The following is a 27,116-nucleotide window of genomic DNA, read 5'->3' on the forward strand; positions in this document are numbered from 1 at the left end:
CATGTTTTCAAAAGATTCTTTTTTTCAACATATGTTCTTAATAACTTTGTTGAAAATCAGTTGTTGTAGATGTGTAGATACACCTGTAGGCTCTGTATTCTGTTCCTTTGGTCTGTGTGTCTGTTTTCATGCCAATACTATATGCTGTTTTGATTACTATGGCTTTATGATATGTTTTGAAGTCAGGCAGTAAAATGCCTTCTGCTTTGTTGTTTTTGCTCAAGATTTAAAAAAAAATCTACATTTTTTTTCCTCTTTGTCTACCTCCTTCTCCTTGTTTTCCTCTTCATCATCATCTTCCTCCTTTTCCTCCTTCTGATTCCATTAAGTCTTTAGGATTGTTTGTTTAGAATCCTTTGGATTTGGAACCCAGGGAGGTGTTCTGTATAACTCAGCTAGTTTTGCAGCCCTTTAGGATTGCCTTGCCTTTGGAGTTCTGTGAAGTACTTCACTGGCATTTTGACAGAGATTGTATGCATCTGTATATCATTTTGGGTAGTAGGACGTTTTAACAGTATTGATTCTTCCAATCCATGAACACAAGATATCTTTCCATTTCTTTTTCTGTTCACTTCAGTTCACTTATCAATGCTTAATAGTTTTTGTTGCAGGGAGCTTTCTTCCTATTTGGTTAAATTCATTCCTAAGTATTTTATTTTTAATTTTTGAAACTGTTGTAAATGGAAGGCATTCCTAATTTTTATTTCTGATAATTTGTTATTGGCATATAATATTGCTGCTAGTTTTTTAATTTTTAAAATTTTATTCATTCTAATTAGTTATATGTGACAGAATAATGCAATTCAATTCATATTACACAAATCAAGAACGATTTTTCATGTCTCTGGTTGAACATAAAGTAGAGTCACACCATTCGTGTTTTCATACATGTACTTAGGGAAATGATGTTGCTCCTAGTTTTTGTATGTTGATTTTTATAGCTTGAAATTTGCTGAATTTGTTTTGAGAGCTTTTTGGTGGTCTCCTTAGGGTTTCATTTATATATAAGATCATGTCATCTTCAAACAGTAGCAGTCTGACTTGATCTTTTGCAATTTGATTACCCTTTGTTTATTTCTCTTGACCCATTGCTATAGCTAGGACTTCCTGTAATATGTTGAATAAAAGAGATGAAAATGGGTATCCTTGCTTTGTTTCACATCTTAGAGAACTTAAAGTTTTCCCCATTCAGTACGATAGTAGCTGTTGGATTATTATATATGGCCTTAATTGGGTTGAGGTCAATTCCTTTCCTGCCTAATTTGTTAGGTGTTTTTAATCATGAAGTGATATCCAGTTTTATCAAATTTTTTTCTGCATCAATTGAGACGATCATATGATTTTGACTTCTGTTGTATTCTTTTTTTAAAAAATATTTTTAGTTGTACATGGACACAATGCCTTTATTTTATTTTATTTTTTTATTTTTCTGTGGTGCTGAGGATCAAACACAGTGCCTCTGCACATGGTATGCAAGTGCTCTACTGCTGAGCCACAACCCCAGGGCTCTATTGTATTCTTAATAATTCAATTTTTATATTAGAAGAAAAGTAATATTTAGGTTAATGTTTTAAAACCGTTTCAAGTACAATAGTGCTTCTGTCTTATTTTGTTCATAAATGGGGTGGTTGTAACCATACAAAATTGTGGAATTTCCATCCTTCAGCAATTTTTTGAGTTGTAGCATCTTTTCTTAAACCCAGATGCCTTTATAGAACAAACCCAATAATTCTCACATTATTAATTTACTGAACATAGTACATATATAAAATATAATTTTTGGCAATATCCTGGCAAGGAGTGCTTGCCCAATAATGAAAGATATTATGTTCTTAATTATTTTATGAAATTTGGATAATTTTCTTTGTCATGAACTAAAATCAGGCAATCATAGGGTGAGTTTTTTCTAAATTTATATTGCAATAAGTATGTAAAGAAGACAGTTTTCTAATTTGTCTGGAATTTTCTTGTGACTAAAAAGCAACAACAACAACAAAAAAATTTACAAAAATGTGTTGTGAAGAAAAAAGAAAAGAGTGAAACCATTACATTGTAAAAGTTAGAGCTCTGCTAATCTTTTAAGTTTCAGATGTGTCCCTGTAAAAATGTCACTTTCCATCTGGCTTTGGTGACTTCATCCTTAACTGGTTGTTTGTATATTTCAGGAATATATCACAAAAATTGAAGTCTAATTTTAGTATAGTTTTCACTGTCTTGATTTCTTTTTTAATGTAATTTTGTTGATTGTGGTTTATTTACAATGTAAGTTAAATTGTGTAATCAGCATAAACATATGCAATCATGCAAATCAATTAAGAAATGTTATTTGGGAAAGTAGTGACAGAATTCAGACATTCCTGGCATTTGAGAAATTCCTGAGATCTTTACCACTACTGTTCTTTAGATGACTCTTACTTGCTATTCAAATTTCAATATCTCTCTTTAAAAAAAAACCTGAAAATATCTTGTAAAATTCAGTGGATTAAAATATAGTATCAATTATGATACACTTTTTGAATAACCAAACAAAGTTTAACTAAATTTACACTGATCTTGAACTTTCTATTTTTCATCATTTCCCCATTTTTAGCTTGAAGTTTTCCACATTATTGGGAAAGAGAATAATTGGAAGATGATTTGTTTTAACTCAAAATTGTAGGTTTACATAGAGAAACATTTTTTCCCTGTATTAAGGTGCTTCATCTTGAATACTAGCTTGAGTTAATTATAAAGTGTCCTGAGTAAGTTGAGTAAATTCTGTGCTATCTATCTGCTAGTAAATATTAAGAACTACTTAATCAAGTAAGTAAATCTTTGCATATAAAGCATTCCAAATTTAATATGAAGAACAATATATCCACTTGGTTTTAAGAATTATGATGTGATTCTATATCATGTACAACCAAAAGAATAAGAAATTATTCTTCAGTTTTGTATGATGCATCAAGATGCATTCGACTGGCAGGTATAACTAAGTAGAACTTAAAGAAAAAGAATTACATGCTCTTTCCTATAACTAAGTATTTGTGAATTCTTTACTTAACATTTTCCTTCCATATTTAGAAGCAAAAATCTTTCCTGTGGTTTTTTTTTTCCATAGAACTTTTTTTGTAGTTATTTTGAGATATCAGAGCTAAGTGGTTTTTCCCATCGCTTTATGGATCTGAGATTGTGTGAACATTTATTTCATTAACTATATGAATCAAATGTGAGAAGTAGAACAACTTGGGTAAAATTACTTTTCTCTAGTTGTATTAATCTCTCTGAACCTTTTAAAGGATTTTGAAGTTATGGTGCTATAATTCTTATCTTTTATTTGTTGGACCTCATATATAGCAAAAAGAGGTGAGAAAAGTATAGGAAGTTACATAGAAATTTGCAGGACTAATTTTTTCCAGAAATGACCCAATGTATCCAAGTAGCCTAATATAAAAACCTTAAGCATAAAAAGAAGATTATCATAAGCATGAGCTGCCATCAAGGGGACCACAATGCCACCACCCCAACTATATTGTGAAATAAACCAGGGAAATAGTCCAGCTGGAGGCCTGGGTAGTTTTAGTGAACATTTACTATAATAGCAAAAAGGACCATAAACATAGAAAACAGTATGGCACTTCCCTTCCCCTGGCTTAGGTCACAGTGATTTGCAGAAGAATGTAATTTATTCAATAATTGTAATGCAGTAAGAACAGAGTGATTGGTTTTAGTAAAGTTTGGAGATCTCATTAAAATAACTGTAGGAAAATGAAGCGGTAGTGGTGATGAAAGGCTTCATCAGGTTCAAATAGTTGAAGTGGGTGGCCTTTAATAACAGAGACAGTGCTTTTTTCCTCTGTCCATATATGCAATACATTGTAGAAAATGTATATAATGTATATACACCAAAAGAACAAACCAAAAACCAGGAGCCATCTTGAATAACAGAGAAAAGGGCTGGCAGTGCTACCATGTATTTCTGTGTATGTGTGTGTGTGTGTGTGTGTGCGCGCGCGCGTGTGCGTGCATGTGCACGTGCACCCACACACGTAAGTATAAATATCTTTTATTGTTCCAATTCAAATTTTAAGTAGTTTTCTATTCTTATTCGCATTTTTAAACACAACTTTGAATATTTCCACAGTATCCAGCATTAAAGGCTTTTAGTAGAGGCTCCAAAGCTTCTGAGAAGTAATTTTGGTTAAAAGTAGAATCCCTGTAGTGTTAGTAAATTATACAACATTAGAGTTCAATGCATGTTAAAAAAATGCCTTATCTAATACTGAGAACTACAATTTTACATTAAATCTTTGTGAATGCAGGAAAGGATTTTATTTTGTTGCATTCTTTGGACTTTTGTTTACCCTGTATACTAAAACTTAGCACACAATAGGCAGCCTATAAATGCTGTTTCCCTGATTTTATTTTAAAGCCTTATTCAGGAATGATATTTAAGAATTAATGACTAGTATTATCTGATTATTCATAATGGACAAAGCCCAGGCCATGGGGCTGAGCAGGGACCTAACTGCATTGTCACATCAGGTATCATAATCATCCCATTTCTGTGGATTTACTTTCCATGCTTTCATTTATTCACAGTCACCTATTTTCTGAAAATATTAACTACAAAATTCCAAAAATAGATAATTGGTAAGTTTTAGATTGTGTGCTGTTCTGAGTGGCATGATGAAATCTCAAACTGAATCCCTCTATCTAGCTGGGATGTGAGTCATTCCTTTCCAGTGTATATATGATGTATATAATACCTACCCATGAATCACTTAGTAGCCTTTTTATCTTGGTTATCAGATCAAGCAGCTCGTATTTTAATTAACTATGGCCCAAAGCACAAAGTAATGATGTGGACAATTTGAATGTGTCTTACTGAACCTGTAAAGTGCTTCCTTTAAGTCCTTTAAGTGAAATGTTGAAAATTCTTGAATTAATAAGGAAAGAAAGAAGTAATTTGCTGAGAATGCTAATATATATATATATATATATATATATATATATATATATATAATGTAAAGAATGAATCTTCAATTTTTGAAACTATGAAGAAGGAAAAAAATTGCGCTAGTTTTCTATTACATCTCAACCTGCAAAAGTTAATGACCACAGTCCTTGATAAAAGCTTAGTAGAGATAGAAAAATCATTCTATCATAGGATTTGGTTTTCAGGCAGCCACTGGGGGTCCTAGAACATATCCCCTGTGAATAAAGGGGGCTTATTCCCTCCTGGTTGATCAATTATATAGTGAGCATTGCTTATCTTTTGGGGGCAGGTAGAAGTCCCAGTTCGCTACTAAGTTATTTGAGGTCAAATTTGAGAATCAACATAAGTCAAATTTCAGAAAAATAACATTGGGTTTGTTTCTGAGAGTATGTGGTGTCTTCCATTTATAAATATCATCTTTTAATGGCCCTGAGTAGTTAAGTGATTGGCCTATAGTTATATCCTTAGGTTTTATTTTCAAAAAAATTAGTGATAGAAATAACTTTGTTTTGAGAATGTTGTAAGTGTTGTTGGCCAACATCCAAGTCCAAACAAATCTCTAGAGGACATTTAACCTATGGAAATTTGGTGCTAATTCGCTAATGTTTGATTTATGTGATTTAAATCTGGCAGAATTTACAAAATACAATCTGATAGAAGTCAATGTGTTGATTGTCATCTGTAGTCATTGGCTAAGTCAGTCTATTCTCAACAGTGGGTCATCAGGGATTCTGACCCGACAAACAGAATATGATGTGATGACAATATGGAATGAGATTGAGTCTGGTCATCTTAATTTAATAGAAGGCCCTCAGCGATTTGGGCCCTAGGCATTTGGACACCATCTCTGACACTGGGTACCACTGTAACAATTGATTCCATCTGGCTTGTTCTGACTCGGAATGTTCACATTTTCCCAAGAGAAAGGCTGTTGGCCATGACTGGTCCTTGATTACAGAATTTTCTGTCTCCCATAGTTGGCAGAGTAATGCTTTTTGATGCATCAGGATGTAAGTTTTTAGTGAAAAGCCCTCATTTTAAAATGAGCCATTCCCAAGACAGGAAACACAAGGGCAGTATAGGATGGCCAATGCATCAAAGTGTAAAGCTGTTTACCAAGTAGTTTTAGTTATTTATTGTGCTGTGGGACCACTGGACTATCATAAAACATGAATTTTGCCAAATAAAATAGGAAACATGAAAACAAATGTAGAATATTTAATATATGACTGAAAATTGCCTAAAATCCATTAACAAGATATTCAGTCAAATAGTAGAATGGTAGCAGATATTTAGTTAAAAAGAACTAAACATTTAGCTCAACTACAGAATAATAGACTTTTCTAGTTTAGAGGTATCATAAAGGTTATAAGGCTGCACCCCCTCATTTGCAGATGGTATGAGGTTATATACTTATATATTCTATGTGGTTTCTAGGTTGATAATACAATGTTCTCTATGGACAATCACAAAGATTTTATTAAATGATAGGTCCTCTGATTTAATTAGAGGCTCTTTACCTATTTCTAGATTACTTGTAGATTACAGCTTCTGTGAAATGAGCCTGTTCCCTGAGTTTGACAGGTTTATCTGAAAAATCAGTTCTTGGTTGAAATCTACTTGAATTGCTGAAATCTACTTGAATTCCATTTAAAAAAAATACTAGGAAGTTAATAGAAAAATATTCAGTGAATAAGAAGATTGTTTTTAATGACTTCCCAACTCCTCATGTTATAATAAAAGACATAATCAATATTAGTAGCTGTTCCTTGCTGACCCTGCTGTGAGTGCTGACCCTGGGCTGGTATGCTGCTATCCTCATTTGCTCTCACCTGTTTACTTACCTTTGCTATTTCAATGCCACATATTTTTTGCCTGGTTTTTATTTTTCCTTTCACATATTTTTCTTATGTTATATCACTAGAATTTGGGAGAGATTGATAAATTCATACCTGAAAGAGTTGATAAGAAGTAGATTATATAACATTTTAGACCACATCGGTGTCCTCATTTGTAAAATGGGATGATGGGACAATCCAGATACATTAGTAATCCTGACTGATGGTAGTTATTATTAATATTATTTTTATTAACCATTTCTTATAAGTTATGTATAAAACACCTTTGTTCATAACCATTAGCACAGTGTTTTATTTTTAGTAGTTCCCTAATGTTGTCTTCAGTTTCATTTTATTACTCATAAGGCTGATTGAGTTTTCTATTTCCTACAGAAAAATTCACTATTTTTACCTACAAACTAAAATGTCTATAATTTTATTTAATAGTACAATTATAAAATATTAAATATTATGAGTCTAAATTGATTTGGTCTATATTTTGGATCAAGTGCTTGGTAATTAGTTTCCCATTCTATTTTGTTTTCTTTATATTTTTCTTAAACTTCCAAACGTTCTTCACCAGAAATGTACCATACAGTGAACAAGATTGCTGTCATGACGTGAAGTGACAGAAGGGTAAAGGTGCAGAACAGGGCACTTGCTTCTTGGCCGTGGCCCTTAAGGTCCTAATTCTGTGCTGCCTGACACAGAGAACTCAAAGCTTCTAGAGTAATTTTCTACTAACTTTCTATTATCAATTAATAATCATTCTCTTTTCATCTACTTCATAGTTTTTCAGTCTCTCTGGACCATACCCACATTCTTCAAAGACATGTGTTATATTTCTCAGTGATCTCATTATCAAAGAGGACAGAGATAATAAGCTTCGACCATAGTGTTGCTGGACATTACACCACCAGCCAGTGACCTATTTTAAGTCACATTCACCTCAGATCAATAGAAGCATCTGCAGATTTGTTTCCCATTATTTTCTCCTTCTTCTGTTCTTTTCTCTGATTACTGAGAAACATGGTTGAAATCTGAAGGAGCTAAATAAGAAAGCAATACCACATATACATTTTGAACACTGTCTCAGATCAACAGTGACCTAGTCAATCATGCATTCATTGATTTATCATTTAAAAAAACATATATTTATTAGATACTAGTGCCTGTACTTATACCAATAGGACATCCCCAAACATTATACTATAAAATATCTCTTATTGGGGGCCCCGAGACACCCCCCCCCGGAAACACTGGTGATTTACTAAATAGATTCCAAGAGTCATCATATAATCACATTCAGGATTTGATTTATTACAGCCAAGGAATACAAGGGAAAATCAGAAAAGTGACAAGGCTCATGGGACAGTGTCTGTGGAATCCAGGGCACATATCTAAGTGTCCTTTTCAGGTACATAGGAATGTGTTTCTTACACATTTCTCCAGCAATAAATTTTGACAACACACATGAAACATTGTCTATCAAGGAATTTCATTATAAAATTAGTCCCCATGGTTTTATTAGGAGTTGTTCACACAGCTACCTTCTGTCTAGCAGGTACCCCAATTCCAGACTCCCAGAAGGAAGGCAGATGTTCAGCATAAATGATATTATATACTCAAATGATTTAGGCACAATGAGGCACTTTAATCAGAAAAGGCTTGGGAATACTTCCTCAGACTTAATTCCCAGGTGTCAGTCCACCACCAACCTCGCAAAAGGCCTTTCTAAAGAGAGCAAGTCTCAGGCCTTCTGTGTGAACTCTTTTTCTGCACAACCTCATGTTCAAGTAGGTAGGCCTGAAAGTGTTTGCAAAAGTAAAGTGAAAGGAGTTATTGGATTATAAGAGAAAATTCAGTTAGCTATTCAAGGGAAGATTCATTTCAAAAGACAATATTTGAGCTGGGTCTTGAAGGAGTTGTTAGATTTACCAAAGTTTTGAGGGTGGGGGAGCAGTTTTTATTTATGCAAAGGTAACTACGTTCATTGCTGGTAATGAGATCATTGAGAAATTCTGTGTGCTGGGAGTGTAAGTCATGATGGGGAAAAAGAAAGGTAGTTGGAGCAAATACCTGAAGTGTTCTATAGTTGGGTGAGTAGGAAGAACCCAGGAAGCCCAGGAATCTCCTGGAGAGCCTTAATAACATGGCAGCTAGTTCCTACTCAAAACGCTCAATCTCTCTAGATTAAGCATTCTCCAAGCTTTATCCACTATAGTTACCTCCCTCTGTAATGCTGTTGAAACCTCAAAGTCCAACTGGGGTAGTCAGTTTATTATTGAACATAACCACAGATATCATTATTTGATGGAATTTTTTCTTCAGTTCTGTAATACATTGAGATGCAAAGCCATATGGCAGTCTACCTTAGCCAAATATTTTCATCTATTCTCAGATGAATCTAGCAGTAAATCTGATTTCAGTGTAGAATATGAGTATTTCTGCAGAGGATTCACAATGGTGATTTGGTTCACTTGTGAAGTACAGAACAAAGTGCCTCTCAAAAGGTATAGTAGCTATGTGTTCTAATTAAATAAGATGCATGTCAATTTATGCAGTTACTTCTTGGTTGTTTGGCATGTGTACATTATAAGTATAGTTCATAGTTAGAGGTGAAGAGATGGGATCAAATATTTTCAATATATAACTATTCATTAAATGCAAGGTATTTAAATGAAATTACTAGAGTATGACGAAATAAATATACTCAGCCCAGCACAGTTTACTTGCATTTTGCTTTATTTTATAATAGATAATGACACAAAAGAGACCTCAAGATTTACAAAAATAGTGTAAGAATACACATGAGTTTCTTTTTCTCAGATAAATTTATGGTTCTGTAATGATGTTCTATTGGAAAACTAATGAAGCACCTTTTTCAATAACAGTTTGCTAATATAATGTCTCATTATTTGCAAATAGAATGTCTCAAGAATGTGTTAAGATCTATTTATATGTATAGAAATGTGTGTTTTTAATGCTTCCTTATATCCAAATGGAAATCATTAAATATACTTAATGTTTCCATGAGCTATGTGATTAACAACTGTAGTCAAATATGTTGGAGAAAATTATCTTTGAAGGTTTTCCATCACTGGTTTAATTAACATACAGTAGACAGAAAGCAAACAATCTGTTCATCCAGACTCCTCACCAAGCCCTCCTGTTGCCTGTGTTTTCACTACAGCTGGGAAGGGAAAAATTACATCCCATCTATCCCTTTGCCTTGCTTCTGAATGATTCATTTTGATGCCGATTTAAAGAGTAATTTGAAATATTTTTATGTGACTGAAAAACAGGGAAAAGCAGAAAACTAATTTACAATATAGATAACCAAGTTGTGATTTTTTTCTTCTGACTTTTCTATCTTTATTTATGTCAAACATCCATTTTGACTTGTTTTATTTTCTCAAAAAAAGCCATTCCCAAATGGGATCAAATCTACACCAATTTCATATTTCAGTCTTGATGAACCATGTACACTGAATTATGAACACAGATTAACATTTCCTCTACCCAAGATCCAGAAGCCTGGCCTATTCATGACATAACCAGCAAAACAGAATTAGGTTTAAAATGGCAACCCAAAAGATGTTCACAGAGTCCAGGCTTTACATTCAGAAATTTTCTCATTAGCAAATCTCCTAGGCCCTTCCTGAGATCCTGTTTATTCTTTGTAAACACAATTAGAGGGAGCAAACAGTTGGTTTCAGAGTTTGTCATAGCAGGTTTTAGGAGGAGCAAACATGTGGATGATAGATGGAATCCAACAGACTCCTGGGACAGCTGTCAGTGGGAGAGCTATGCAAGCAAGGTTTGTCACTGTATGGTGCAGGCACCTGTGAAAATGTCACACTGAACCCCAATAGTATGTACAATTAATATATGTTAGTGACAATAAAATTATTTAAAAATTAAATGGTGAGAATAAAAAAGAAATCAGAAACTATTGTTAAGCAATGGGAGACAAAAGAAGCCTACAGGAATCTGGACAACCTCACAAGTGCTAGTGTAAGCATGTCTGTCTCTTTTATATAAGAATTTTGTCTGCAAAATTCACCCACCCCAATAATCCTGCTAAAGATTGAGTGTGGATATTTACTTGAAAAACAAGAGTTTGATGCAGGAATCACACTTCTTAGATTTCAACTTACATGGGAAATAAGAACAACATCATTCCTAAGTTTTGAAGCTTCTTTGTAGTTGCTGTTTAGAGAAAATGGACAGGGAGAAAAATGAAAAGAAAGATTTGAGAAACATGAGAAATAGAATCCTATTTCTCCTCCACAGTTAGTTATTCTGTTTGCTCCTGCTCAGGCCAAGATTCCAGGACTGAGGTGAGACCAATGGACCTAGTGAGAGTTGTGGAAAGAACTGAATCGATCTACGTTACACATACACCAAAAGAAAATGGTAGGATTACGATCAGAATGGAGAAAATAACATCTATTTAAAAGAAACTGAAAGGGTAAGAGTGGTGGCATATGTCTGAGAGGTCCCAGCTAATCAGGAGGATGAGGAAAGAGGATCTCTTGAGCCCAGGTATTCAAACCCAGCTTAGGCAACATAGTGAAGTCCCAGGTAATCAGGAGGATGAGGGAGGAGGATCTCTTGAGCCCAGGAATTCAAAACCAGCTTAGGCAACATAGTGAGGAGGGAGGGAGGGAGGGAGGGAGGAAGGAAGGAAGGAAGGAAGGAAGGAAGGAAGGAAGGAAGGAAGGAAGGAAGGAAGGAAGGAAGGAATTAAGGAATTTAAATGAAATAAAAGAAACCAAGAGTTACTTTGAAATTCGTTATTTGAAGATTTTTAATGAAGACAAATATTCTTTGAGATTTAGGTATATTTTCATTTGATTTATACATTAGAGATCTGACATGCTCCTTACTGAAGTGCTCTTATATACCTGTGTGTATTTTTTTAAATTCAGTTTTCTTTCTGGTGCATTTTAATTCATTTGCTGCATTATATCCCTTACTATTTCTTTTTTTCTTTCTTTCTTTTTTTTTTTTTTGATACTGGGGATTGAACTCAGGGGTTCTTAACCACTGAGCCACATCCCCAGCCCTATTTTGTATTTTATTTAGAGACAGGGTCTCACTGAATTGCTATTGTCTCGCCATCGCTTGGATAGACTAACATTCTATCAAAGATACCATCTCAGTGTCCAATTGACTCTTTATGACTGTTAGTTTCCCCACAGGCATTGCCTCTTCCTCAAGGTATAAATGACAGTCACCACCCTCAGTGCAAGTTAAATGCGTCTCTGAAGTTGACCTGAGTTTTGTGCTGCGATGTCTTTTCTGGGTGTTTTAAAATTTTATTGCTTACCTGGTTGTAAGTTGTCTCATATATTTTTGATAATGAGGCAGGATATATAAATAAAGCAAGTAAAATTGATTTATGTAGCTGTACCTAAGATCATAGGTCTTGAGCCTGACACATCCTCAGAAAAAGCTGCCTTTGCAGGAAAGGCATTTTCATTTGTATTTAAAATATGGGGCAACTAAAGCACAGGCAGATTTATAAATTATGCTGAAGGTTTGCTGGTTGTGGGCTAACAGAAAGCCAGTCCAGGTCTCCTGAATCTTTAGAATTTTCCCACTACCTAATGGGAATTAACCAATTACTTGTCTGGTACTATGATTCTGGCTCCAAAAGAGACTGCCAATAATATGCATTCATTCACTCATTCAGTCATTGATGAATATGTAGGTACTGTCCAATGGCCATTAGTGACAAGAATATTAAAAAAGAAGCATTTTTCTAGAGTGACAATGACAATATTGATATCACATATGCATTGAATTAAATTGTAGGAGGTTGGGGGACCATGGGATATCCTTCCTGTCCATGAGTTTTGCTTTTAAGGCAGTGTTGGTGATTGAACCCAGGACCTGGAGCATGCCGGGCAAGTGCCAAACCCCTGCCCACATGAGTTTGCTTTAGTGTACAGTTCATCAAAGTGAGCACAGGGCTGTATTTATCTTGACTTTTAATTATTTTGTTCCTTGTGGTTCTATTGGAGACTCTCTGGTAGGTATTCTTTCTGGTTCTATCCACCAAAGTTTAAGGATGTGAGAGCTCTTTTTAGGTTCACTGCAAAACCTCTGGATGTCCTCTATGTCTAGAAGAATTATTAGCACCTCTCTGAGTTGAAAGGGATTTTCAGCTATTGTGTCTGCCAGTGATGGTGGTAACTTTAGTTAGTTACTGGGGTTCTACATTGCTGATTCAGTGGTATGGTGAAAAGCTACAATAAATACACCTTGGTTTCTTGGAATGTTTTTGTATAGAGGGGAACGTCCTTACCAAGATTAAATCACTTTTCCCTTCACCCTTTTTGAACCTGTATCCGGCCAGTTATAAAGCCTGTCGATTCACATCTTTTGGTAATGGTTGGGTAGAGGAAGGCTGTTCTTCTTGCTCAGAAACTGAATTTTCAATCTTTGTGGTACACCTTCGCCTGCTGACCTACTGAAATGAAAGACTAGGAGTGATGATTAAATCTAATTTTCCCTCCTGTAGTTGCAGGCTGAGCTGGGTCAGCAGGCTGGTCCTTGCAGATGGCTTTAAAGTACCTCTGTGATTTGATCTCTTTGCCGTCCCATCCATTTCTATAAGTGCCTATCACTGTCATCCTTTACCACCCTGACAAGATCCCAAGGTGAGAACAGCACAAATGAACAAGCTCAGCTGCAATGACTCCTGAGGGTGTTACTTATTAAATGAGTTAGGCAATGAACCAGGTCTGGCTTGTAAACTACAAGGCAGGTTAGCACATTTACAATAAGATAATTCCATCTATTATTTGACCTATTCAAGGACATTGGTATTTCTTTGAATTTCAGCATAACTCATGCAAAATAATGTAAACTTACAGAGGTCTGAATTTTGTTTTCATATTACCTGAAAACTGCTTGATTTCATTCTTTTGTTTGGATTCTAGATTACTTTTCAGAACAGTTAAAGTGTGTTTATGAAATGCACTTGTGCAGGGGATGGGGGGGGTGGGAATACAGATTGCTGCACTGTGCATCTATTTTAGGAACTCTGTAAGATCTGTACATTAACCATGGTCCATTTCTGGTGCATCCTGAAATGCATTCTGCTCAGAGATGCTCATGCCGTCTCAAAAAAATATTATAAGTAAACTGATTTCACTGTTATAAGTTGGTTTCATATTCTAATGACTAGCAAAATTACTTTTTCCTTCACTACTGAATAATATGTATATGATTCATACCAAGAGGTAACATAATTTGTTTCTTTTTCAGATTGGAGATATGAAGTTGCTCAGGCCTTCCCTGGTACAGCAGAGGAGGTGGAAGTGGACTCCCAGGCATACAGCCACAGGTGGAAAAGGAACCTGGATTCTCTCAAAGCAGTAGACACAAACCGAGCAAGCATGGGCCAAGACTCTCCAGAACCCAGGGGCTTCTCAGATCTGCTACTGGATGATGGGCAGGACAACACCACACAGATTGAGGTAGATAAATTATCTGGGTAGTTGAGATGGATTAATGAATCTATTTGTTGTAATGTGCCCAACTTCTACTTTACACATGTCTTCCCTTCATTTCAATTTCAATCTTTTGGTCTTAAAAAAAAAGAACAATTCATTTTATTAATATAGCAACTAATCCACTAATTCATTCACTCATGAAATACACAAATGTGGATTTGGGGTTGTGACAGCACTGAAGGGACAACATAGTACCTGTTGTTTGGAAATTGATTGTGTTGAAGGGTCTAAAGACCATAACCAAATCATCCATGTCTCATAAGACGTTTACAAAAATGTGTACCCTGGTGTGCCAGGCAGGAGGACAGGGTGAACCCCTCTTGAGCTTGAGGGTTAGAGCATTAACAAAGAGGTTTTGCCAGGAATGGGTATTTAGGCAGGAGCTTAGCCTACTGAGAGGAGTTTACTCAGTCAATAATTTGTTAATGGAAAGAAAGAAGGTTCCTGGCAGTGTGAATCACCTCTGTGATGACTGAGTGTTGAAACAGCATAGCATGTTGGAGTCTTGTGGGTGACGCAGTGTCACAGTTTTCCCAATGCTGTAGGAGTTTCCAGGAATCTAGGACCTCGAGTGCTAACAATGGGCTAGTTCTGGACAAACTAGGATGCTTGGCCACTCTGTGACTATATGTTGTTCTTTGTTATGGTTGGAGCCATGAAGCAGCGAGAGGAAGTTGGAGTGAGTTTTGGTAAGTATGAAATTTGCAGAACAGACATTTTTAGGCAGATTTTAGGGTCACTCAGATGCCTCAAAGGTGGGGTTACATTTCCTGTTTCCAGAGTCGTTAACATTGCGATCATAACCTATGATCTTGATTGCGAAATAGACACAACCAAAACAAATAAGCAAATCTCCTGGAAACAAAGACTACCCAAATGAGAAAAGAGGCTCCTTATTTGGTACAAAGGGTGTCAGCCACCTTCATTTTGCCTTTGCTGAAGACTCAAAGTATGGAAAGGAAGTGGAAAAATGGTGGGAAAATGGAAGGCTTCGGGATGCTCTGATTGGAGGTGTTTGGCATGGGAAGCTGCTGGTGGAATAATACAAACAGCATCTCTGGTGAACGGTATGAGGGACATATTTGAACATACAGTTGATTTGAAGTTAGAAACAGGGACATGAATAAAGGGAAGCTCTAGGTTATTAATCAAGTGCTGACCATTCAGATCTGATTACTAACAAGGCTATAGTTTGGCTTCTTGGAATGGTCGCTATAGCACTTGGGGTCATAGTTCCATGGTGATGCACAGTCTGGCCATTTACTGCTCATGTATTCTCTCTCCATTTGAATTTTTAGTTCCAACTTTCTCTCAGATGACAGGCTTGTGATTTTTAAGAACGAGGGAACACTCTTTCTCCTGGAGCACTGTCTCCGAATTGCTCATTATTTAAGAAAATAATTCAATGTCATGGGACAGATACTATAGTCCTGCAAATGGTACCATGGTATCATTTTTTTCCATCACAGTGAGAGACTCTTCAGAATATCTGAAGCACATACTGTTGGAATTCTGTGTATGTGAGAAACCCAGCAATTTCTGAAACCCTCTGCATGGCCTCACCATGTGGCTATGGTGTTTCCTGTCTACCCAAGCCACTTCCTTTAACCAGCAGCAGGGGATGCATAAGGAGCAGAAGTTGTGTAATTTTAGGGTCATAAGAGACTATTCTGACTCCTACAGTGTGTCTGCTATTTTGGTAATAATGTTGTTTTAACAACTTAGAGTAGACAACATCGTCTACCCAAGGCCATTCATTTGCTGGGGCTTAGCGTAAAGAAGGGAGAGTCAACCTGAAATAATCAGGCATGTACCCTGCCCAGGACAAAGACCTTACAAACTGAAGGGGGACAGCACAGGTTCCTGGAATTCTGTGATCTCTCTTAATCACTAGCGTAATAGAAATTCCCTTTTCTCCCTTTTTTCTCACATCAAAATATAATCCCTTTGTTGTTATAACAGTGATTTTGTTGTTCCATCACTTTTTTTCCTGTTTTCTACCTTAACAGAAGGAAATCACAAATGATCAGGAGTTTTGAATCAGTACAATGTAGGAGGAAGGATGGGCAGGTAGCTCTTTTATGGTTACTTAACTTGAGGCTGAAATCTGATGGATGCTCTATGGATGATGTCTATTTTGGTCATTATAACAACCTTGTGAGATGTGTGTCCCAGGTTCCCTGGGCAATAATAATGACTTTTTACACAGGGCATTTTCTTTTTAGTTTTAGAGGTTTTCTATTAATCATTAATGGGGTTGGCATTCAAACCCAGGCTTGACAAGCTCCCACAATTTATCCTTTTAGTTATCTGAGCTTCCTCTACTAGGAGGAGAGACAATTGCAGTTGCATTCTGTAGTGTTTTTGGACAGGCAGCTCCTACATATCCACAGGGAAGTAACCTTAGGGTTCCAATATGCCTGGAAGTAGTTTATTATGGAGCCACAGCTGCTCTCATAATCAGAGCACTGCCTACCCTTATATTGAAATTTATTTTGATCGGATTCTGGGTTTTGATGGAGATGATGGGGAATCTTCCTAAGTTGTTCCTAGGTACTGCTACTTGTTTTAGAAACAAAAGTCTTTGTCTGAAACTTCTTTGGAAAGTTTTACTTCTCCTGATCCTCAAGTAGTATTTAGGATACATTAAAGATATGCTGACCCTGGAGTAGTTTGTTTGAACACTGATGCATCCCTCTTGGAGAGAATTCTTTTGCCCAATTGAGTGAAATATTAATAATCAAAGGAACCCATTGGTTATAAGTGACTACTCACAGGTAATCATTGTGACAAGATTTTTCTTACCTTTTAGGAATAAGCACTTTGGTTCATACTGCCAAATATAAGCAAGGTGCATGAAAGACTATGGGCATCTTTTGCTTTAAATGCTTTCAAAGTCAATGTCAAGAATTTGAATCATTTTGTCCAGCAGCCCTGTCTGTAGCTATTAAAATCATTTGTATCCCAGTGAAACTGAAACCACTAAGAAGGACATTATTGAAAATGTTCTTCTCTTTTCTTCCATTGTCTAGACTTCATTTCCCATTTTAAAAAACCAAAACAAACAAAAAAAGACAATAGCATGCTTATCCTTTTGTTACACTTTCATTCTTAAATACACAAAGGCTGTTATTCTCTTTGATTTGGTGCTTGGTGATAGTATTTTTTCTGGCTCTGCATCAGAACAGATAATGGAAGGATTGTAAAACTGGCTATCCCAGTTAAAGAATTCTTTCAATTTAAGTTTTATTATTCTTTTTATTGTTCTCTTTTAAAATTTTCTTCCTATATAGATATAGTAGATTTCAAAAACATTTTTGTATTTCCTCTTGACTGCAAGAACCCATCAATGGTAGCTGTCACTATTGATCTGAATGTTGATATTCTGGTAGATGTGTATTCTTTTTTTTAAAAAAAAAAAAACAAGGATTGAACCCAGGGTCAATTAATCACTGAATCATATCCCTAGCCATTTCTAATTTTAGAGACAGGGTCCCACTAAGTTGCTTAGGGCCTCACTAAGTTGCTAAGGCTGGTCTTGAACTCCTGATTCTGCTGCCTCAACCTAATGATTGGCTGGGCTTATAGGCATGTACCACCTCACCCAGAGAGATCTTTATTCTTATGGGTCCTCTATTCATGTGGCCAGGTAATCAATGAACCTTTGCTGATTTGCAGGAATTAAACTCAAGGTGTCAGAAAACAGCCAGCAAATGTGCAACTTTTTAGAATTATTTCAGAACTATAAAGGAGTACACAGGACTTTCAGGTAAAGTTGAAATCCATTCATGATTTGGCCTTGTTTAAGCAGACTGCTGTGAATCCCATGATTCCAAGGATATAACTGTAAACAAACAGTTTGGGGGACACCTTGTCACCTGGAAGCAGGCTGCTCTTCCGTTTCCCAGCAGGGAGCTCTTACAGTAAGATCAGTGGTTCCTAGAATGAAGAGAGCCTTAGCATTTGTTTGCTGAGAATGACAGATGCTTCATAAAGTTCAGTTTCATCAGCCTACTCCTAAAGGATAATGTTGGTATCTTATAGTTCTTCCCTTTGTAGAAATTGATCATAAATTCCTTTGTGACACTCTGAAGCAAATATGTAGTTTTTCTAGTTAGTTACATGTAATATTGGAAACTGTCTTATAACTTCCCTTGAGAATCTGAGTAAAACACACATTTGAATGTCTTAGTTCTGCACTAGAGGCTTCCTGACAGTTTGCATTTCTAACAAGTTCTCACTGATGACAGCCGTGGCAAGACCAAAGGCCACACTTTGAGTTGCAATGAGCTAGACCACAATGCAGAATTAGATATGAGTTTTGAAGATATAAGTGGTATGAAAAATCTCTTTTTATTGTTTACCAACAGAATGCCTTATAGAGTTCTCATGCTGTTAAAATAAATAAATAAATAAATAAAAATTATAGGCATATCCATAAAAAAGGGGGTGGGGGAATAAAACATCACGGTGTCAAGCAATTGAAAAGGATAAGAAATATGGCATAGGTTGATTCCTATGTGATGTAGAGAGCCAGGATTAATGTAGGGAAAAGGTGTCATTTGTATGTGTCATCTTCCATGTGTGAACCCGAGTTCATATCTAAGGAAAGTACAAAGGAGAATGATAAACAAATACATGTGATAGGTTTAACTAAAACTAGAGATCAAGAATTTTTCTCTTACATACATATGTAAAACTCTTTGATCTTTTGCCATTACACATGCTGCCAGTTGTGTGGGAATCTTATTGTTTCAAGTTGTACAATACATTTCTTTTAAAATTACCAATTGTCAAGTGCTGCACATGGGTTATTGTATGAGCTCTAATTTTTTTGTCTATGTCTAACAGGGTAACCTATTTAAGATGAAAGACATCATTGGTAAATGCTTAATCTAAATAATAATATGATTGCCCTTATGATTATTTTTATGAAGAGGCAAATTTTATCATTTTGATATAGGCAGAATCTTCATGGGATACTTGCAGTAATAGAGAATATATTTGATTATCCATCAACAAAATCCTACTGTGCTCATGTCTTTTAAGCCTAAATAAACTTTCTCAGTTTGACAGTAAGAATAATGAATATAGATATAAAATAGTAATAAGATGCATCAATTCACAGAAATAGAATAATTAGTTTGTGGAACTCTGTGATGATTCTGTCCTCTGGCTGCGTTCCACTCAGTGAATTCAGGATAAAACTTACTTACGTGCAAAAAAAAAAAAAAAAATGATGTGATAAGGCAGATTTGTGACATTCATTTTTAAAAGAAAGAAAAGTATTACCTGATCCTGAACAGTACTATTACTATATTTATTATGAATGTGAAAAGCTGGTGACTGTTTTTTTTTAAATGTAACATTTCCATTTTAGGGAAACTAAAAGTCATAGAGATTTTAGCATGTGGTTGCAAAGTCAGAAAACTGTACAAATGGAATATATTAAGATTAATACTAAAGACGCACACATATTTGACTCCAAAATGAATTGTAGCTTCCCAAATGCATGTAGGTGTTAGATTGGTTTCCAAGAAATATGAGAAAGAAAACCTTGTGGGTGCATGCAACTGAAAATAAGAAGAAATATGGCATAAGTTAATTAACATGTTGGAAACTCTTATTATGTAGTAAGCCAGGATTAAGGGTAGGGATAAAGTGTCATTGGAATCAAGTCATGAAGAGTCACAAGATAACTAGGTGTAAAGGTATTTCTAGGCAGACTTTTGCACAGATAAGCAGGAATAAGATTTTCTTTTATTATGTGAGATTTTTAGAATGTATACTTGGGAGCCACTGAAAGATTCAATACAGAAAAAAGCAAGATTGTATTAACGCTCCTAAAATATCACTATGGGAGGCTGAATGAGAACTAGATCAGAAAGTCCAAGTCTAGAAGAAGAAAGATGAGTTCAATTTAGCTGAGAATACTTCTGAGGTGAAAAGAGAAAGTAGCTGGGGGAAAGGCCATGGATAAACATATGAATTTTAGAAATATTTATATTTTCAGTCATTAATTTAAATGAACCACTATGGATGAAATTTTGCCCATATTTTTGGTGCTTTCCTGCATTTTAATGGCAGATCTTTGTCATTACCTTCCCTGGGAGGGCAGCTTGTTACTACCTTGACACTACCCATCTTTTGTATGTTGAGGTGGCCCTCATTTCTTCAACTATGTATTGCCAAAGATACTACATTAACTGAGAACAAAGTCTATTTCAATTTCTTCTCTTTGGGTAATTGGCAAATATATGTAGTTTCAACTTCTGATTGGATTCTGTTCATTTTGTAATATTGATGAGGACTTTTACTTTTCAAGGAGGAAAATGCACTGAAAATAGTAAATCAGACAGAAGTGATATCTGCAATTATTGCTCATCCTCTAAAATGATAATGAGGATTAAAATAGGGTACCATATATCTTGCTCAATTATAGATTATTCTTAGCTTGATATGTCAGCTCTTCATTGAAACAAAAATGGAAAAAGATCCATATATGTCCCTCAAAGAGTTTTATAAAGAATAACTAGATTATCTCTGTGATGCTTCACTGTTAGCTAATTGAGTTTACTTGCAATAATGGCATGGAAATAGTCTTTGGAATGATACATACAAGTTGTTAAACTAGTAAGTGTATTAGTCATATAATTTATTTTCAGAACTAGAATTGTGAATATTTTTGCATTGGACATATACAGAGAGAAATATCATTTTTAATCTTCCCATCCCTTGTAGGATTCTGAGATTAATTTTAAGACTATTACACTGTGTTTTTCCTACTTCAATTTTCTACCAACTTATGAAGACCCTAGTATGTCTTTTCATTGCATTACATAGTGACAGTGATAGGAAACTTCTTGTACAGGGAATATCAGATAACTGATAATCAGTTGAATTTCTCTCTTTTTTTTTGCCTTGCAGTTTTATTTTCTTTTTTACCCAGACTAATTTCCAATAATATACTTAAAATAGGATTGTATGAAATTATTTTCAATATGAAAAATATAGTTTAGCTTCAATATTATATGTCTAGATATATATCTACAGTGGTCCCCCATTATTTTTCACATTTGTAGTTTTAATTACCTGTGATCAACCATGACCTGAAAATATTAAATAAAAATTCCAAAATTAAACAATTCATAAATTTGAAAATGTACACCATTATGAATAACTAAACAATTCAGTTTTAAGTTGTACCCCATTCTGAGCAACATGATGAAATCTTGTGCCATTCTGTTCTTTCTGGTCCAGCATGTGGAATATCCCAATGTATCCATTCTGTAAATGCTACCCTCCCAGTAGTCAATTAGAGTCACTTAGCACTTTTGGTTATCAGATTGGCTAGCAAGGTATTTTAATACTAGTATTTAACCATCCCTTACTTACTTCATCATGACTGCAAAGCATAAGAACAGTGATGTTGGTAATTCAGATATGGTAAAAACAATCCATAAAATGCTTCCTTTAAGTGAAAAAGTAAAGTACTACAAAATATTTTGAGAGAGACAACATCCACGTAGCTTTTATTATGTTTTCATGATTATTTTATTGTTATTTTTGTTAAAGTTTAATTTATAAATTACATATAGTAAAAATTATCATAGATATGTATGTTTGAATATGTAAAAATATAGTTCATATAAGGCTTCATACTGTTTGCAGTTTCAGGCATAGTCTGAGGGTCTTGGGCTCTGTCAATCATGGTAAGTTGAACAACTATAAGTAAATTTTAGAAATTGTGCTAAAATTCATATTGGCTGTTTTGATAGTTCAGAATGTATGAAATCTGCATATGTTGAGTAGAAGGCTCAGAGCAAAGGAGTAAATGGCCACTCAACATGGGCTGGAACTCAGGAACACAAAGGCCAGTAGATGTCTCAGCTTCCTCTTCTCCTAACCATTCATAGATTTATGCCTCAACCAGAATATAGCTGGATGCACCTACAGTGGATAGTGTTCCAGGAAGGAATTGCCCTTTTTGCTTCCCCAAACATGGATGGTGGAAATATATAAGAGAAGTAAATACTTGTGGATCAAGCATTAAGTGGTCCAGGTTTATCTGCCAGCAGTGTTGATTGGGGAAACCAGCTTCCAAGGAATGTGGAGTTAAATTCTCCCACTGTGGATTATAATCCGTTTCCTCAGCTAATTAGTTTTCTGACAATAAAGAAAGAACCTCTGAGATCATTCACTGGACTGCCCCTTTCTGTATCAATGCATTATGTCTTAAGGACTTCTTGTTTTACATGTTATTTTCAGAATTATAAAAAGTAATTAAAGTATTGTAGCTCAAAGATTAAATAGGTCTAAGTTGGCATAGACATGATAATAGTGTGATCTTTATTACTGCATCCAAGTAAGTAAGGTAAGTAAGGGGGTCTCTATTTATTCCATGAATATTTGTAATATGATTAATCTGCCAACCCCTTTGGTATAACTTACTTGAATTTTAAAATTAATGATACTATAGTATAGTGCCACTATAGTGCACCAGTCACACCAAATCTTTGCCATTTATTTCATCTAACTAATTACTGTTCACTGCATAATTTGGCATCAATTCTTTGAAAAAATAAACGATATGAATCTCTGATAAATAGTGAATTTTTGTAATTCTACGTGGCAACCAGAAGTTTCTATGGACCTTTGCCAAAGATGTCTCATGTGTGTTTGCCAAATATTGTGAATTTTATGAAAACAGTGTTAAGTTTATACATAAATAGTCCGTTGTAAATACATGAGACATTTAAAGTCTTCTGATTATTCAAACGTAAGGTAAGAACACTTAGCATTTCTATTTTTAAGCAAAATTATGTAATATATTCTCTAAGTGTTCAGAGTTTTACTTCACCTTGTATTTCTGAAGAAGATTTAGTATAGACAAGGGTCTCTTTATTAAAAGAAAGTATGCATTTGTATATTCATATTCATCGATTTTGCATTTGTCATAAAGAAATGTGCGAATGTGACACTAATGCTCTGGTATTGGGGAATCAGATATCCTAAGGTCCAAGAAGGGGTGGTACCATTTTGAATGGAGAGAGACTGCCTTAGTTTTCCTTTTGTGCTTCCCTGAAAGAAAACCTTTCTGTTCGTGCTGTAGCAATGCATGGATGTCTGAATCTGTCGAGAAATAAGAGAAGAATTGAACTTTACAGCCCTTGGGAACAGTTGTTTTGAGCTATTTCCATATGGTATTTCAAGCCTGAGCTATTAAATTGAAGTACTAGTTTGAAATCCATCTCACTGAATTGAATGAATGGATTAAACACAGCTGAAACTATTTCTCTTTTACAAGTAATTTCTAGCCCTTTTGTAAGCTTCATATATTTATGCAATCTCAAGCTTAAAGAGAAAAGCCATAGAAAATAGTTTTTCATCTTTTAGACATTATCTCTATCTTTTAATCTACCTATCAGGTATCCATATTATTTTGAATTCATAAATGCAAATCCCACTTGTGGCCAAAGGAATTTGAAAAAAAAATGTGTATAACAAGACTTCTATCTGTTTAAATTTTAAAATTCCACTTAATTATAACCTCTCTTATTAAAAAGGAATGAAAAATTTCAGGTACTTCCAAAACTAAAGAGATTTTTTTCGAGATAGTATTTTTTTTTAATCAAAAAATAATACTGCCTGACCTTTTGGGGTTTAATGATTATACTCTGGAAAATTTTTATAATTGTCAAAGATAAAGGCATTGATTTGATTTTCAGATTTTTCTAAGAAAATCTAGGCTATAATATTTTTCCATAATTTTATAGTGTTTTCCACAGTGTTCATTATTTGAATGCAAATCTTTACTTGTTCTATCATTTAAAACTCGTATGGAGTAAAAGATAATATAAAATGTCACATTCTGAAAATATTTATAAGAAACATCAACAAATCTTCCAAAAGAACTGAAAACAGTTAATTTGGCCATTGCAAATAGGATTACAGAATGATCTGTTATCTTCAAAGGCAGATATCTAAAGTGTCATTTTTCTCTTTCTTGGATACCATTTTAATAAAGAATGACTTGTCATCTTCCCGTGTATATCAAGTAATCAGATGTTGCTGTGTTATTTTTAGAAATGAATGCTTTTTTGTGAGACTAGAAGCATTTCACATTCAAATGGAATGAATGCAATTAAGAGTGTTTGTAACTTTATGAATAAATATAGAAATGTGACAGATCAAAGTAATAAGTACTCACTAGAAATTGTTTTATATCACTAATCAGATCTACTGATAATAAAATTATCTCCTAAAAATAACCAAACGTTTTTAGGCAAATCTTTTTTATTCCCTGATATTAAAAAAATGAAAGAAATATTCTTCCATTATACACATAAGGAAATAAAATAATTGGTACATTCAAAAGCCACTCCTACCCTTCTGCAAAAAAATTCATCCCAGATGAGCTTACGGCAGAAGACTTTGTAAAGTACCTACAGTCAGGTATTTACTGACTCACAACAGACTCAACTGGAAGCTAAGATGGCAAAAGTGTTGTCTTGTGGACTTGTGGATAGCTCATTGAGAGAGAACTAGCTTAACATTTACAAGGTCCCAGGTTCAATCTATAGCACAACAACAAAATATTATTTTGCCTCATTAAGTAGATTTACTGGGTTCAGAGCAGATTTAGAATGTTTTTAATATACTCTGTTCGTTTTTGTGGCTGAACAAAGATAAATGCCATTTTAAAGATTATCAGTGACTGAGTTTAGCTCAGTGGTAGAACAGAAGCTTAACATGCACAGGGCCATGGATTTGATCCCCAGCAGGAAAAAAGAATAAAAAGAAAGAAAGAAAAAGAAAAACAATATTGAAAGTAAAAGGACTTTTTAAAATGTTGCTTTCTAAATGTATATTTCCTGCCTTGCTATTTAAAAAAAATGTGATATATTGTGTACACAATCTGTCATCTGCACAAAAGAGAAAAATCTACATTATCTCTAAGAACAATTTTGAAACATTTTCAAAGGGATCTTTTGTTTTCAGTTAGTGATCACTGGTGAATGCAAATTATAGTAAATGTTGTAAATGACTGTAGGGCTATTCTTCCTGATTTTTTAATTGACTTTTTAAATGTTGGTAATAAAGAATCTGGGAAGGGAGAAACAATTTCCAAATTTGAAATGGTCCCTGAGAAAAAGCAATGAGTGAGTTGATAGCCTAGAATCAGAATCTGGGACAAACATTATTCTTTTTTACTTTGTTCCAGTTTATTCCAGCACAGCTTACTACCAATGATCTTCAGCCACAATATCAATGTATCATTGTCCTCACTGGGGTGGCAGTGGCAACATTATAAAAGGAAGAATTTGGCATCATAGGTAGCAATTTCAAAAATTATTATCTCTAGGCAATGTATATATATATATATATATATATATATATATATATATATATACACATACATACATACTAGAAAGTTTTTTGAAATCTATAAGTAGAAACTTTGGTAATTTGTGTCTGCATATGTATGTCAGTGTGTATGTGTGTTTGTATATGTATGTATGTTCATGTAAAATTGTGTCAAGTCCTACTCATGTATGTGTGTACCATTCCTAATTATTTTCATTGAAAACTACTTCAATGGCAATAAACAGAGGCTTGGATCACCTTCTGCCTTACACTTGGTGTGCACATCAATTAGAAATCTTTTGTCCCTATATAGTACAAACAGCTTATTTCTTTGATAGGGACACTAAGAAAAACTAGAGAGCTACATGGAGGACTGGTGAAAGCTCCCTTTTGTTTCATTGAATTCTTTAAGCTTTAAATATGCTCTGGACTGTGGCTTTATATAGGCTTTAAACGTAGAGTAGATTATTTTTGTTTAATAATAAAGTTCAGAAGTTATGACCATCTGGAGAAGAGATAGACTGGTGATCAAGATGATGGACAGCTTGATCGAGCTTTGCCCGCCCTCTCTTTCCTCATTATTCCCCCTTTCCCAAACCCATAACAACCTTGCCCACCTGGTCTGTCCCAACCACTATGGTCCTTCTGCTCCTTTAATGGTAGCTATGCCCTCTAAATCAAGTATTTATCTTAAAACTTATATATTTCTTTCATTTGAAAAAATAAGAGGCCAAGAATAGCCAAAGCAATCTTCAGCAATAAAAGTGAAGCAGGAGGATCCCGATACCAGTCCTTAAATTATATTACAGATCTATAGTAACAAAAACAGCAAGGCATTGGCATCAAAACAGACATGTAAACCACTGGTACAGAATAGAAGACTGAGACCAACCCACATAAATAGTTATCTCATACTAGACAAAGGAACCATAAACACATATTGGTGAAAAGATAGCTTTTTTTTTTTTTTAAACAAATGGTGCTGAGAAAACTGGAAATCCATGTGTAGCAAAATGAAATTAGACCCCCATCTCTCATCCTACACAAAAATCAACTCAAAATCAACAAGGACCTAGGTGTTAGGCCAGAAACCCTGTGCGTAATAGAAGAAAAAGTAGGCCCAACTCTCCATCATGTTGGCTTAGGAACCGAATTCCTCCACAAGACTCCTAAAGTGCAAGAAGTAAAATCAAGAATCCATAAATGGGATGGTATTAAATTAAAAAGCTTCTTCACAGCAAAGGAAACAATCAAGAACATAATAAAGAGACTATGGGAGAAAATCTTTGCCATCGCAAATGGAGCATTAATCTCCAGAATATATAAAGAATTTAAAAAATTTAACACCATAAATAAATAAATAATAACCCAATCAGTAAATGGGCAAAGGAACGGAATAGGTAC

The 27,116-nt window shown here is 34.7% G+C and overlaps 1 protein-coding gene across 2 annotated transcripts in view; it reads left to right on the forward strand.

Annotated features, from left to right (window-relative positions):
• The window catches only part of Plxdc2 (plexin domain containing 2), a 431,497-nt gene that overhangs the window by 169,052 nt on the left and 235,329 nt on the right, over positions 1–27,116 (forward strand). For both annotated transcript variants that reach the window (XM_077802504.1, XM_026402387.2), the window contains one exon: positions 14,098–14,309. In XM_077802504.1, coding sequence (XP_077658630.1) covers positions 14,098–14,309 — 212 coding nt within the window. The remainder of the gene's footprint in view (positions 1–14,097; positions 14,310–27,116) is intronic.

This window comes from Urocitellus parryii, chromosome 9, assembly GCF_045843805.1.
Source record: "Urocitellus parryii isolate mUroPar1 chromosome 9, mUroPar1.hap1, whole genome shotgun sequence".
In the NCBI taxonomy this organism is placed as follows: domain Eukaryota; kingdom Metazoa; phylum Chordata; class Mammalia; order Rodentia; family Sciuridae; genus Urocitellus; species Urocitellus parryii.